At 39.7% G+C, this 15,492-nt stretch overlaps 1 protein-coding gene across 1 annotated transcript in view; it reads left to right on the top strand.

The window, feature by feature from the left end:
* Rorb (RAR-related orphan receptor B) overlaps nucleotides 1-15,492 on the top strand; it is a 180,758-nt gene that overhangs the window by 156,623 nt on the left and 8,643 nt on the right. Inside the window, exons 6-9 of the mRNA NM_001270958.1 lie at nucleotides 1,317-1,449; nucleotides 4,663-4,770; nucleotides 6,796-6,906; nucleotides 9,688-9,800. Of these exons, the coding sequence (NP_001257887.1) occupies nucleotides 1,317-1,449; nucleotides 4,663-4,770; nucleotides 6,796-6,906; nucleotides 9,688-9,800 (465 nt within the window). The remainder of the gene's footprint in view (nucleotides 1-1,316; nucleotides 1,450-4,662; nucleotides 4,771-6,795; nucleotides 6,907-9,687; nucleotides 9,801-15,492) is intronic.

Raw genomic sequence — 15,492 nt, 5'->3', positions numbered from 1 at the left:
ATGGTACCTTTATCGAGTGTTTTGGGACTTCTCATGGTAGCTGTGGATTAAGCCAGGGAGCAGATGATATTAGATGATCATTGCAAAAATGGAGCCCAAAGGTGGTTAAACAAAAATAGGGGACAATGCATCCTACATTTGTATTCTTATGCAACATTCTGGAAAATAACACCATAAAAGAGTAGCTCAGCCGGTACCATCAGTAATAATCCTGTTTCTCTGAGCACACTAGACATGTTTAAGGGATGGAGCAGCTTCTGGAGGCTCAGGATTCGTGTTACTTGACTTCAGGACTGAGGTTGGCAACCACAAGATCTACCAGTTGGTGGAAATCTAGTAAAATAAATGTGTTTATCAAAACATGTGATTCAGACAACATGTTGATCTAATTCTTGCTACTTTTACATAATTATGAAAACAGACATAAGAAGATCCACAAAAAGCACACTTCACAGTCATAAAGATTTAGTTTCTTAGTCCAAAGAAAATAACTCAAGTATTAAAATGTATTTGAGGTTCTCTAGTACTTATTAGAATGACTTGATTTGAATTCATCTTTCCTATGGAATTTCTTTTATACAAAAACAAAACAAACAAAATGATTTATAACTCAAGTTTGGTAGCCTCTGCTTATTATTCTGGCACTTGGGAGGGCAGGGCAACACGGTGAAACTCTGCCCTCCCCCATAAAATAATCAGCAACCAAAATATCAGGATTCTTTTTATTAAGTTCTGGGGAAAGAACACAACACAAAAATATTATCTTCAGGGCTGGAGAGATGGCTCAGTGGTTAAGAGCACTGACTGCTCTTCCAGAGGTCCTGAGTTCAAATCCCAGCAACCACATGGTGGCTCACAACCATCCATAATGGGATCCAATGTCCCCTTCAGGTGTGTCTGAAGAAAGCAACATACATACATGGAATAAATAAAATAAATCTTAAAAAAAAATATTATCTTCAGTGTCTGCCAGGTTCCCACAAAGACAGTATTATGGTGGATACCAGGATAGAATCACTGCTCCTAAACATGGGTTTTGTGTTTTGCTAGCAAACTAAGACTGAGTTTGCTGCAGTAAGAAATGAAGAATATAGTAAAGAAAACTATTTATTTTGCATTCTATAAACATCATTTTTTCTAGTTTAACTTTTTGCTTTGATGGTTGAGAACAATGGAATTCATGGAATTCAAAGAGAAAGAAAGGAAAAAAAAAACCCTTCCCACCTTGGGTGGCAGTGACAAGTGGGCGGGGCATGCGCGTTTCATCATCTCCTTGGAAGGTGGTCAGTTCAAAGGCTGTGTCCTCTCTGCTTCAGTCCAGGGAGGCTCTGTGGCAGCAGTGTGCCATCCAGATCACCCACGCCATCCAATATGTGGTGGAGTTCGCAAAGCGGATAACAGGCTTCATGGAGCTGTGTCAGAACGATCAGATCTTACTTCTGAAGTCAGGTGAGCCCTGTGACTTGTGGGGGCCTGTTTCAGACCGGGATTGTTTGGCCCTCAGCAGGTCCTAGAAAATCCTGCTTCCACAGGTAGGTCGTTTTGCCACCCACACAGTAACCTAACTGTCGAAGGAAACTCGGTAATAAAAATGCCCTGATATCCATTCATTTCCCCCTTTGAAGTCAAATACAATTTTGCTTATTGAAAAGTAGAGCTATTAATTGCGGGGGCTGAGATGCCCAGCTTGACAGGCAGTGAAAGTAATTAGCATGTCAAGGTGGCTGAATTGCTGAGCTGGCGCTAAAACCAGCTCCTTGCTTCCTGCAAGAGAACAAAAACATCCAAGCTGGCTGAGCTCAGCCTCTGTGGTCACTTCCAATCATTTTAATGAGAATAGCCTGCAGCCTGGATCTCCTGGAAGAAACTCCTCTGTGTCCGGATAACTGCCTTCTTCTCTGATGCTCTCCTTAACCACTGGGTTAATACTGAAGATGGTGCCACCTGGCACCAACAACAAGAATGCGCTGTGTCTTTCTTGGAACCTTCGGAAGAGAAAATTGTAACGCAGTAGCGTTTGGGTTCGTCTTCCTGGACTCATTCACAATGAAAATAGCATCCTTTCCCCACGTACATATATATCTCCACATTTACATGTGATGTTTCATTTATTCATATGAGATTGGTATCGTTTCATACCGAAACAAAGATGGTAAAGATCACGTGTTCAATATCATAAACCATGATAAAGCTGGTATTTGAACATATCTAGAGTTGGTATGGTAGCATGATGTTGATTTGATTCTTTTTTTTCAGTTTTTTTTTATTTATTTAATACTTAATAATAATTCTTTGGTTTCCGGGCAAACATCCCCCTCCCCCCTCCCCTTCCTTATGGGTGTTCCCCTCCCAACCCTCCCCCCATTGCCGCCCTCCCCCCAACAGTCTAGTTGATTTGATTCTTTAATCAGTGACAAAAATTCTGACTCAAGCACTGATTCCAAGGTTATTGGTTATCAAACCACCCTAAGATTCGGTTCAATAATCATTTATTTATTTTGTTCTCAAGGATACAGTTGATAGAGCTCAAAAGAATGGTTTGCCCCTACTATGCACTGAGACAATTCCCATCAGGACAGGAGAATTGATTTTATTGCTCACATGGAGGTCAATCTGCTGGTGACAAGCTGGCATCAGCAAAGTCTCTGTGTTGGGGCTTCAGCTGCTGTCCCTGTAAGAAAAATATCTCCCCAGATGGCCTGGACATCCAGACAATATAGAATTCCAGAAGCCAGAATTCCAAAACCACACAGCAGGCGTTCTTATAATCTTCTGACACACCTTAAGAAGTCACATTAGGTTATATATACTATCCTTTAATAGTTTCATAAAATTGTAATCAGGGTCAAGTGTAGTAAGCATGGCTTCTACAATAAGGTTTTGGAAGCATATGGAACAGGTGACATTTTTGTGAATCTCATCAAAAAATAACACCTGACCCATCTGAAGTATGGCCTTGAACAAACACCTTAAGATGTCAGTGCCCTAACCTTTTAAATAAAGAATAGGACTAGAACTCCAAACTAGGAGTTGTGTCAAACACAGCAAAGGAGCTTTTTAACAGTTCAGAGATGCACTCACCATCGCAGAGTGCGGAATTCAGTCCCTTTAGAAAGGATCCCAGCTCAATGCATTTCTGAGATTCATATATTACCAATTCGTGGATGGTAGTTGGGGCCACTGAATTACATGATCATTCACATCCTGCCTCCTATATCAATGTTGTCTTCAGTGTAAAGGTACTTAGTACCTTAAAGCCTCCTGTAATTTCTGTTTACAGAATCTATGTGAAATTCACTTGAAATGATCATTGCAAGCAGCAGCGATGATAATGAGTGTCTTCCGTAGTGCAGATATGCAATAAATGTTTTCGTTTCCATTAATGTCAAAATGACCACACTGGGTTAATTTTGGTACATCTTCTCCTATCCCTATACCCATAGGCTAAAAATAACTAAAATTCAGCAAAGCATAGGACATAAAGCACAAACATTATAAAGTCAGGGCGCAAGGAAGGTACCATAGACGTAGTTAAATCAGCTGTAAAATCTTCACACAAGAATTAGGTACCCTGGAGTCCCACGTCTTCAAAGGAGACAAAGCTCACATCTTAAAAACATGGAGAAACTGGGCAACAGTATTGCCTCGGGATATAAATTCGTGTTGAGAAGACAAACGAAGGCAGTGGTGTCATTAAGCACCTACTACGTGCTGGGAACTTCCCTTGGTCTTACACAATGCAAGACTGAATGAAATTATTCCAAACCCCTATTGCTGCTGTATCATATGGCAAAAATTCAAAGGCGAATCTTTCCTTTTACACCAAGGCTCATAGACTAAATATGGCTGACACAAGTCTTTCCTCAACCAGGTACCAATTACAAAAGTCAAAGGCTGGAGTGAAGTTTAAAATTAGTCAAATAAAAAAAACAAACAAAAAGGAAAGAAATATTATCTGTCTTCCATTTTAGCCAGTTTTGAAATATATTGTCTTTATTTCTTTATCGAAGTATGAAAAGATCTTGATTTCTAAAATTATTACTCTGTAATAATTTTCCACATGTGTAGAGGTGCCTTCAGGAGAGAGTATAGGATCTCCTGGAGTTTGAGTTTCCTGACATGGTGCTGGGAACCCAACAGCAGCACATGCTCTCAACACCACCACCATCTCTCTGGGCCCCTAAAATGACTACTTTTAAAGAAGGAATCTCTTGAAATAGCCTAGGTTGATGGTGCATCCCAGAACTTAGGGATTGAGGCAGGAGAATGTTGAGTTTAAAGCTGACATGGATTACATAGGGAGATCCTGTATCAAAGCAGTAAAATCGTAAAATGTTTCCTGTCTCATATGCACTAAGACCACTTTATTGTTTTATATATATATATATATACATATATATATATATGTTTATTGTTATATACATATACATTTTAACTCTTTTAACTATATAATAAGTACTAAAGACCACTTTATTGTTGGATAAATGGCATATATATATACATTTTAAATTTATATCTTTGTATAATATGCACTAAATACCACTTTACTGTTGAATATGATATATGCATCTTAATTCATTTAACTCTGTATAATATGCACTAACAACCTTTATTGTTGGATGTATGACATACACTTACACACTTAGTTCTTTTATCTCATAGGTTGCTTGGAAGTGGTTTTAGTGAGAATGTGCCGTGCCTTCAACCCATTAAACAACACTGTTCTGTTTGAAGGAAAATATGGAGGAATGCAAATGTTCAAAGCCTTAGGTAAGTTTCCCTTGGATGACAACGCGATTGTACTGTCATTAGGTTCTATATATTTAGATCGAAACAGCAAATGACATGCCTTGATTCTTTGGAAGAAGCTAGAATCTCATTATTTAATTGGCAATTGACCAGGCGAGTGTCCAATCTTCCATTTAACTCTCCAGTTCCTGTAATGACAGTTCCTAATGAGGAAAGAAGGAGAAAATCATGAACGCTATTAAAACTGAAACAACTATGGCCTTGTGGAAATAAACAGAGTCTGATGCTATATGAACTAGGTTCAGTCTAGATCACTCTTTGTATGGCCACCATGTTTCTAGCTGCTGCTTTACTGCTCTGCAGAGCACACTGGGTAGACCACTGGTGGTCTATAGAAGTGACCTGTCAGTTTCTTAAGTAAATTCATAATCATTGGTCAAGATAAAGAGCAAATCACTATGTATCTGCCTGTGAACTTGTGAGTTTCTGGGAGCACAGAAGAGTTGGTACTGACCTGGTCGGAGTGGCCCCTAGACCGTTCTTGGGAGACACAAAAGAAGGATCAGTCTTTGGAGGTTCTGAGTATCCTCACATCCAACTGTCAGGATGAGCCACGGATGAGAACGTTAGCAAAGATGGGCTGGTGCCAGGAAAGGTCTGAACAAACGATAGGGCCACTTGTTCCATAGCTGCCCATGGACACCAAAGAAGCCACTGCCCTTTCACCCCCTGTGCTGTTAGCTGATATGGCAGCCAACAAGAAGCCCAATGGGCTGGCAAGATTCCCCTTCTGCAGCTGATATGTATCCATGGCCTTCTCCAGGCTAGATTTTCAAGAAAGGAGGAAAAGCCTTCTTGGCAAGCAGCTACAGGATATTTCCAACTTCATCAAATAAACATTTACAGAGATCAGTGCAGAGATACAATGCTATTTTGCCAAAATTCACAATGACTAAGAAGCTGACCTGTGAGCCATTTAATTAGACAATGAAAAATCGGTTTAATTTAGGGGGGATGGGGAGGGTGGAGCACAAATTTAAAGAAGCTCATTAGCACTGTGTAAGAAGTCTCAGTTTGAAACCCCTGGATACCTCATGCTGCCAGGTCCCGGTGCCACTTCTACGACATTCCCTGAGCCCCAACGTAGAATGCTCTAGGTTTTCTGTGAAAGCAGTGAAAGTCTAAAGGATTCCCAAATCGCTTAAATTTTTTTTTCTTCCTTTTCTTATCGAGCTTATAATTATTTCATTTTTTTCCTCTTCCCTTTCTTCCATCAAAACACTTCCATATGCCCCTCCTTGTTCTCTTTCATATTTATAGCGTTTTTCATTAATTGTTATTACAAGTATATCTGTATAACTGCATATATAAATGTTTCTAAATATAACCTGCTCCATCAGTATAATGTCACTTGTATGTCTGTTTTCAGGGCTGACCGTTTGGTGTACCAGTTCCTTCGGAAGACTATTTTTCCCACTCTCAGAATCCCTTAATTGTCTATAGCTCTTTGTGTAGGGTTGAAGTGTCTTGGTTTTTCCCTCATCCACTTCGACATATCTATTATTGTCTTTATTCAGCTCGTGTCTAGACAGTCATGTTGGTGAGACTTTATAAATGTGAGATAAAGTCTTACCGTGTCCCCAGACTGACTTCAAACTTGCAATCCTCCTGTCTCATCCTCCTGAGTGCTGGCATCCTACACATGTGACCCCCAAATCCAGCTTACTTGCAATTTTTAGGTAGAAATATTTTCAGATTTGTAGGACTCAGGTTATGTGTTCCCAGCTGAGGTTACGCAGAATCCATGCTAGCCAGCATTTTACCCCATCATCGCTAAGATTATCCTCAGTTACCTGACAAAGACATGGCCCATTTTCTTCATTCTACACTAAATATCAAATCACTTCATGGGACAGGGTAGGTAAAATGTCCAGTCTAGGTTTCTAATATGCAAACCCCTGAGTACTTACTTGATAATGAGGCATTTCGAGCTGTGCGCCACTCCAAATTCAAGTACTTCTGTTTAAGATTTCTTCTTCCTTTTAGGTTCTGATGACCTAGTGAATGAAGCATTTGACTTTGCGAAGAATCTGTGTTCCTTGCAGCTGACCGAGGAAGAGATTGCTCTGTTCTCCTCTGCTGTTCTGATATCCCCAGGTAGGAAGGCGCCGGTCCCCTGTCTTCTTTTCAAACCTGCTTCACTATCTTTAACATCAATTGCACCTTCCCAAGCCAAAGCGTTCAAGAAATAACTTTAAAGGGACTGTATTTTCACTAGCAATTGTTTGATATTTTTGGACAATGCAAAGGCAAGTAGCTTCACATTTATTAATGGCCAATTTTCCTCCTAACACAAGAATGTCACATGTGGCAGGGATCAACAAGGTCCAGGTAAGCAAAATTATTCCTTGACAAATAATAAAAAAATGAATAATAGCTTAACTGAGCAACTGAGTTCTATTTTGGGTTTAAGAATAAAGAAAATAATTTTTAATGTAGAGTCTAATAGAGTGAAACTTGCAGAAAATGCCTAAAAGAAAGACCAAGTATAGGAACTTTAATTACCTTTAAAAAAAAGCTTTTCTACCCATGATGCATTTCAATCGTCTGTTGAGACAGATGAATTGCCTCTATCCTTAGCAGTATTGTGCTTCCAAGAGGAAGGCTAGCTGTGGAGGGGGGCTAGCCTAATGAGGAGGAAGAATCTCAGACATGACTTTATGCCATCATGGATCTGTGTGACTCCAAGGCTGTGCAATTCCCTCACTGATAAAATAAGACAATAGACCCTGGAGCGGGGCAGGGCTAGCACACCTCTAGCTCTAAAACGCGGCAAATTACTAAACTGTTTTCCAAAGCTAAAATGTGACATTTATGAATGAACTAAAAGTGTAGCAAAGGGCACACTTTATAAAGTGTATGGCCAGCTTGAAGTGTAACAATAAATAGCTTAATAATATATTATTATAACAATATAACAAAAATAATGTGAGCATAAATATGTGTTTCCTCTTTGACCAGTCACTCAAGCAGCTGCCTGTTACAGATGTAGCATAACTGCTCATTGTCAGCTCTCTTGAATGAAGAATGCACCCCTTTCCACTTTTAAGATTAATTCCTTCTGTAATCCATTTCTTTCCAAGATCCATCTCTTTACTACCCTCACGTTTCTCAGTAATGTTGGAAGAAATGGTTTTGACATAGTTTTAATTCTGTTGTATCTTTGACATGTCACCATAGCTAATGTCACAAATAGGTACCTCTGTACCTTCTTTTTTTTTTTTTCGGAGCTGGGGACCGAACCCAGGGCCTTGTGCTTCCTAGGCAAGTGCTCTACCACTGAGCTAAATCCCCAACCCCCCTCTGTACCTTCTTAATGAGAAGGCTGTCCTAAGCACAATCTGATCACTGATAGTCCAATCAAGTCTTTTTGTTTGTGGTTTTTATTTGACCCTTTTCATCAAAACAGAAAGGCCCAGAAGCACAGACACAGATAGGAAAGGTGTCCAAAGCCCTTTTTTAACAGCAGTTACAGACCAAATAATGCCCTCCTGTGTGCTCATGGCATTTAATTCTCTCCCCTGACCTCTGCTTCATGGAAGAAGGGTTCAGTGGAAGCAGAAGACAGATGGAAAAGCCTTACAAAGGCTCCCTTTCCTCTTGGAGCATGTTTGTGAAAATCAGTAAAATCCTAGCAGCGAATGCTGAAGTCATGCCATTTTCAGCTTGAAAAAGTTATAGAAATGGCCATCTCATAAAGCGAGGCTGTTCTCCCTAAGTTAAAATTCAACTGAACTGTTTGGGTTCTTTAAAAAAAATCCTGATGCTGCCCTCATTCTCTGAAGAGTTTGGGAGCATTCTCTTGTCTTACTCTCCACCTAGTGGGAAGGCTCTCAACCCTGGTAGGCCATCCATACCTCAAAGCTTCACAGTATCAAGTACCCTGTTTGTGTCATCCTGGCATTGTGTGATGCTTAGAAGAGACGGAAGATAGATCTGTGTCCTCTCAAGTCAGACCCCACTTTTCCCCAGACTTTTGACTTAAGAGCTACTGTCTCTTTACTTCCAAATAGCATAGGGAAAGGAAAGGAAGCTTAATTTATTCTGATTGACAATTGTCACTGAAGTCCTTTGTGCTCACTTACGTAAGGATTTGCTTAACTCTTGGCTTGACTTGTCCTTGCCTTGTCTAGGATTACGGAGTCAAGTTTCTCACCTGACCTGAACTATGTTCAGGAGGATCATGGCCAAGTGCTTTTCCATGAGTATTTGTTCAGCCTTTGGAGACTCCACGGTCTCTTAACCAAACTGGGGAAACGATACTAGACCACATTTTGTCACCATGGTGTAAGAATTTTCTAATCAGAAAAAAGGAAAGGAATGGAGAGAGAGAGAGAGAGAGAGAGAGAGAGAGAGAGAGAGAGAGAGAGAGAGCACGCATTAGGAAGAGGGAAGTATACAGGAGTAAGGAAAGGAGAGGGGATAGCCTATCACTTAATTCAATACAGAAAAATTGGACTCAGACGTTTCTGAAATTGATGTGTGTGCTCCACAAATTATAGCATGACATCTCTTTATACCTGATGAAAGAATAACTCAAGCTAAGGAAGGGGACCGTAATTACTAACAGTAGTCCAATATGGTTTCAAAACTATTTCTTCTTTGCAAGAAAATCTAAACATCTGTCTGGAGGTAGGAGGAGACATTGAAACAGTCACCAACACTAGGCAAAGGAGTTTCTTTGAAACAAATGGCTTTCCTGTGTCATTACATCATGTGTATCTTGCTTCACCTCAATATTTATAAGATATTCATATTTCATATAAATAATTGCATATGTGATTTGAGCTGGCTCCAAAACTCACTGTTCATATATGTAGGTAAATGAGGCAAAGTTTATGCGCCCTCTCCTTATTCTTTGGCTTTTTCCCTTGTCAGACCGAGCCTGGCTGTTAGAACCAAGAAAAGTCCAGAAGCTTCAGGAAAAAATTTATTTTGCACTTCAACATGTGATTCAGAAGAATCACCTGGATGATGAGACCCTGGCAAAGGTAAGTCTTCAGGTCACAGACCCAAAGGAGCCCTACATGAACAAGGGGAATTTCTCAGCAGCATAGGCTGTGTAAATGTAAACACATGCTTTTTCAAAGGAAGATTGGTAAATTTTGAGACATTGAGAAAAGAATTGCTTTGTTTGAGGAGTTGTTTTGAGTTTAGTTGGTTGGTTGGTTGGTTGGTTGGTTGGTTGGTTGGTTGGTTGGTAGACAGGGCCTGGTCATGTCCCACAGGCTGACCTTAAACTCATGATGCTCCACACGTCTCACTTCAGCTTACCTTAATAACGAGATTACAGGTGTGTGCCATCATGCCTGACTTGGAAGGATTACTTTCCTGAAGAAGGACCATACTGACAGATAAGTGAGCAAGGCACAGAGAAACAAAGCAAAAGACCCATGGGTATATCAATGTCCTCAGAGGAACAGTCACCTGAAGTAGGGTGACATGTCTTCAACTTCAAATTCATCTGCAAGCAAGAAGGCTGCAGCACTGTAAAGTTAGGTTTGGGCCAAATTTAAGAACTCAAAATTAGAAAGGAGCATCGAATGCTGGGTTTGACTCTCTGAATACAGGAGTGGACTGCCAGGTGAAGTAGCTTGCCATTGTCAGGTTCTGCTAGAGGCTGGTTACCTCTCAGATGTGTCTTAACAGTCATACTCACAATGAAAGGTTAGCCGGATGACCTCATAATTTCCCTTCCACTCTGATCTCTTTGTATAGGTCTTTCCCTGGGGTTATTTCAACATGTGAACATACCAGAGGTGAATGCTTGCAACATGACACTCGTTTTCTTGGTTTAGCTTAATTAAGAATGATGAATTTTAAGGTAATGTTGTGTGACAACTTTTCCTGGGGAAATGCAACACTCAATTTAGAACGAAAACCCACACCAGACCATCCATACTACCAGAGTCCAACTTGTTGAACACAGAGTTTTATTGAGATTATTTACAGGAATATGGGAAAGAGGTTACTTACAGAAGAAAGAAAGGATTCAAAGACATCTTCATCACCAAGGCTCACTCCAGCTTGGGTGATAGATCACAAAAGCTGTGAAGCTGGAACACACTGTGCATCCTGCTCACAGGGTGGAGGGTGGTCTTTCTAAGCAACTCTGTTCTAAACCTCCTCCAGGCAGCTCTACAGGTTTCTGCTTTTCCCAGGCTGCTGATCTGGTATCAGAGTTTTCTTTGCAGCTTATAGCTCTTCCAGTCTCAAAATGACTCCTATTATTGCTTACTTTGGCAGGGCTAGACCTAGGGAATCTGGTTAGTTTCAGGGACTTCCTGAAGTTATTGAGTTGCTTACCTCCCTGTTTAAGGAATGTCCCTTCAGGATGGAATGTTTCAATTTGAGAAGAAACTGTTACACAGCAGATTAGTATAGAGAAAAGTTGTTTACCAAAGTAAAGTGATCATAGAAAGAAGAAATGTAATTATCGGTGATTGATATTCAACATTATTTTACATATTAAACTGATTTCTCAAGTACTAAAATTTTTAGAGGAAAAACATTATTTTAACATATCTCTGGTTTCTTAAGAGCCAAAATCTTTAGAAGGTAAGAAACTGGGAAATTCAACTTATTCTTGGTTAAAGATAATAGGAATCCTACTCTTTATATTTTTATCATTAAGGCTTCCCACTCTGCTCTTGGAGTTCTTTATTTTAAAAATGGGGGAGGTAAAGACTATTTGGAGACATCATCAGATTTTACTTTGCACATACTGAGAACTGCTATAAAAAAAAACTCCATGAGTTAAATATGCTGCTTCATTATGATAAAGTTTGTTAAAATTAACACATAACCAGGAAGAACATTTCCACACCATTTTACAGTGATAGTTTCCTTTGATAGAACTTCCCCAAGGGCACGACACTTGCTCTCTGTGCCTCAGTTTTCAACCACTCAAGAGTAAAGCTTGAACCAATGGTTAGCCTCTCTGGACAGAAAAGTTACTAATATTAATATCTACATATAAGTCTATAATTCCTTATTAACTCCTAGGTATAAGTATATCCAGTAAATCAGTAAAGTGGGTGTTTCCTTTTGCTCTTGGTACATCATTCATGGTACATCATACTAGGTTTCATATATTTTCATACAAATATATAATGTACTTTGACCATGTCCCCTCTACCCCTTTTCTCTTCTCTCAAGAATTTTTTCTTGCTTGTCTTTTGGATCTCTCAAAATTTTGGTCTCCACGTTAACCTTGCAAATCTATGGTCTTAAAACAGAATTAAACAAAAATTTTGCTATTCTGCTTTAGGAAGTTGTCTGTTTGCCCCAAAACCATGTTTCTAACACCTATACAACAATGGTGGAAATTTCATGTTTCCAAACAGATGTGGTATAAGATTAAGCTTACGACTCCTCTTGGGAGGTTAAATGTTTGAGGTTGTATGTTTATTCTTGTTTCTACATCCTGTCCTCTAGGTCATGACTTAAACTACTTAAGATTTTATTTAAAAAAAAGACAGAAATTGACAAATTTAATGTATTTGATTATAAGAAAACAATTACAACATTGATTCTATGGATTAGCTTAAACCTTGCTTTTTTTGGTTTAGAAAGATAAAAAATGCACAATTCTATTCTTTTTAACAACAACAAAAAATATTTTTAGAAGATTGGATCCAGGGAAAACTCTAGTCAAGAATTATTTCTTGGGGGGTTGGGGATTTAGCTCAGCGGTAGAGCGCTTGCCTAGGAAGCGCAAGGCCCTGGGTTCGGTCCCCAGCTCCGGAAAAAAAAAAAAAAAAGAATTATTTCTTGGGAACCATTCCCTGGAGCCAGATCATGACGCATAACCAGAGTTCATATGTTGATGCTAGGTTCTTGTTTAGACTGTTCTGTATAATAGCCATCATATTAATGAGATATTGTACCAATATAGAAAGACAAAACCACAGTGGAGAATAGATTCCCATTTGTCTCCAGTAAATTTAGATACAAAACTTCATTTGTCTGAGTTTCAGATCCATTGTCAAGCGCTAGGGGGCAGGAGTGAATCCCCCTAGTCCCTTTTGGAGACATGGGTACTATCTGTCTTTGGGACAGTGTATGAGTCAGCTTACTGTCACTATGATAAAAGCTCTGACACTAACAACTTCTACGAAGGAGTAATTTGTTAGAGCTCCTGGTTGTAGAGGTTTCAGGCCCTGGTCACTTGACTATAAATTTGTGGCCTCTGGAGAGACAGAATGCCGTACCAGGAGCATACAGTGGAATGAACGTGTTATGTCATGGGGGCCAGATGCAAAGAACAAGTCAAGAAGAGAGAACACTCTCAATGTCCTTCAGAATGCCATGTCCCCAGTCACCTAATTTCCTTATTTTATGCACCATTTGCTGAAGATCTCACTACCTCCCAACAGCATCACTGGCAGCTTGTGCACAAGCATTTAGCATATGCACCTTTGCAGATCATTGACGATCCAAGGAAAACCAGCACCCACCAACAGAACTCTTCCAAAGGAATACTTTTCACTAAGTTTAAAACCACTCCACCCACTGTAGACTCTTCCTATCTTTATAAAAAGTTTCCTTATTATGTCCTGGTCCCCTCTAAATAACAAGAGCCATTCTCAACATTTATTCTTTATGAAACCCATGGAAAAGATCTAAAGCTATTTCTAAGAACAAGCATACAAACCTAAAATGATGTGTTCTAGGGCACAGACTTAGGTTAAATATGGAATCAGTCAGCCTCTGTTATAATAATTTTTTTAAAAAAAAATGTTTCTACCAGTTGCCTGGTTGACCCTGAATAGGTATAAACAATAACAAGATAAAGACATAGGATCCATACAGTTGTTGAGCTTCCTCCTCAAAGAATGGACTTCAACCCACCTTCAACCTTGAAATTAAAGTTTAGGTGGCAATAGTTTAGTAAAGGCTGGAAAATTTAGGTGTCTGTACCCACTAATTAGGAATCTTCGGTGTCTAGTAATCGTTTTTTTCCATTTAGAAAGATATTAAAGGCAAAAAATGGTAGTGAGTAGATTTTCCTCCCCTCATAAGCATATTAATACATACCATATTTTAGATAAACTATCCCAGCCATAAGATATGTTAGATGAGAACCCCAAACAGGCTTCAAACTCCCAGTATAACAGGACTGAAAGGGTAAGCAATGTCTTGGACACTTAGAGTGAGATAATTTATAAGTATTCCATCTAGTTTATAAAAGGAAGTATGTAAACTATTGTTTTATTGGGATAGGATTGGTGTTGGCAGAAGGAATTTTACTTCAGTAGGGTAATGTCTGTATAATAAACAATATGTCTGCGATCATCACTGAAGTGTGGAAACGTTTCACAAGACGGAAGTGGATGGTGGGAAAGTGGAGAATGGACATTGTAGAGGTAGGAAAGTAAAGGGCTTATTCAACTATAAATAATAGTTAGATTGGGCAGGATCCTGAATTTGAGAAGACAGGAAATGAGATAACACTGGTCACTTTCATGAAAACTCATGAAAAAATAAATAGAGATATATATATTTAAGCCCCATATGACTAGAGGAGGCAGCCCATCTGTTTCTTGGCTTCACTTCTCTTGTCTGGGAAACGAGTAGGCTGGACTGCCTGGTCTTTAAGATCCCTTCAGTATAACATCCTTTGATGTCCCAAAGAAAAAAACAAAGGTTCTTCCAGACATCCTCTTTGCCCTCCACTGCTCAGTCCTCTGTGGTTATTTTAAGGACACGTTAGATGTTTTTCATTGTCAAGATGAAGAGAAAAGGTTGATTTTTGCCACAACTCGCAGACTCGAACTTATACTGTGTACCATAACTAGATTGTTTGAAGTGATCTTTTAAACCAAAGCATACAGCACACAGTGTTGATGCTGTGTGTGTCCAAGAGTCAGCCTCTCTATCAGCTTTCCAGGCCAGGTTCTGGTCCTGATGTAGCAAGACCTGACCCGACTCATTAGAGCTTGCTCCCTAGGAGAAGATCTATGAGATTCAGGGTCCAGGGGAAGACTATGGCTGACACAGAGCAGAAGGAAGGAGATCAGTAGTAAATATCTGAACTGTGAAGACGGCTGTCCTTTCAGGCCTCTGACATGTCACCCTTCTCTATAAGTCACTAAATGTCTTCCCTTCTTATTGCTCTGACCACAGAGCAGAGGCAGAGAAGAAAGGGGGGCCAGTCCAAGGTAGATCATGCTGTGACACTATACTCACAGTCAAGGACAAAGCTCAGAACTGGATGTCTTACTCAGTCTTGTCCTCAAGTCCATTTCTCACTTTTCCCCTCATGAAGTCTCTGGGTCTGGCCCACAGCTGGAGGCACGTCTGACATAGGTCTTCACCAATTCAGTCTCTCCTCTGTGCCTCCTGGGTCATTAAAGTCACCTGATATCCTTTGTTACACATTTATTTTTTCCAAGCAATTCTCCAAGTAGAAATGCCTTTGTTCTCATCCTAAGTTGTAATGAGAAGTACAAGAATTATCGAATGCTCTGTTTCTATTGGACATTGCTGATTTAGACTGTGAAGTTCATGTCTTCTGTCCAGGCAAGACACAACCTGTCATTTCCTTCTCTTTGTCTGAGCATAACCTCTTACCTAAGTGAGAGAGATGAGCATGACTTTCCCCTCCCAGGTGAAACACTAGAGTATGAAGCCCTAACTTTTGCAGGAAGCGATGCCTCCCCTATTCACACGACATCATAG

The sequence above is a fragment of the Rattus norvegicus genome, chromosome 1, assembly GCF_036323735.1.
Source record: "Rattus norvegicus strain BN/NHsdMcwi chromosome 1, GRCr8, whole genome shotgun sequence".
NCBI lineage: Eukaryota > Metazoa > Chordata > Mammalia > Rodentia > Muridae > Rattus > Rattus norvegicus.
The sequence above is the reverse complement of the archived record's forward strand: the minus strand, read 5'-3'. Positions and strand labels throughout refer to the sequence as shown.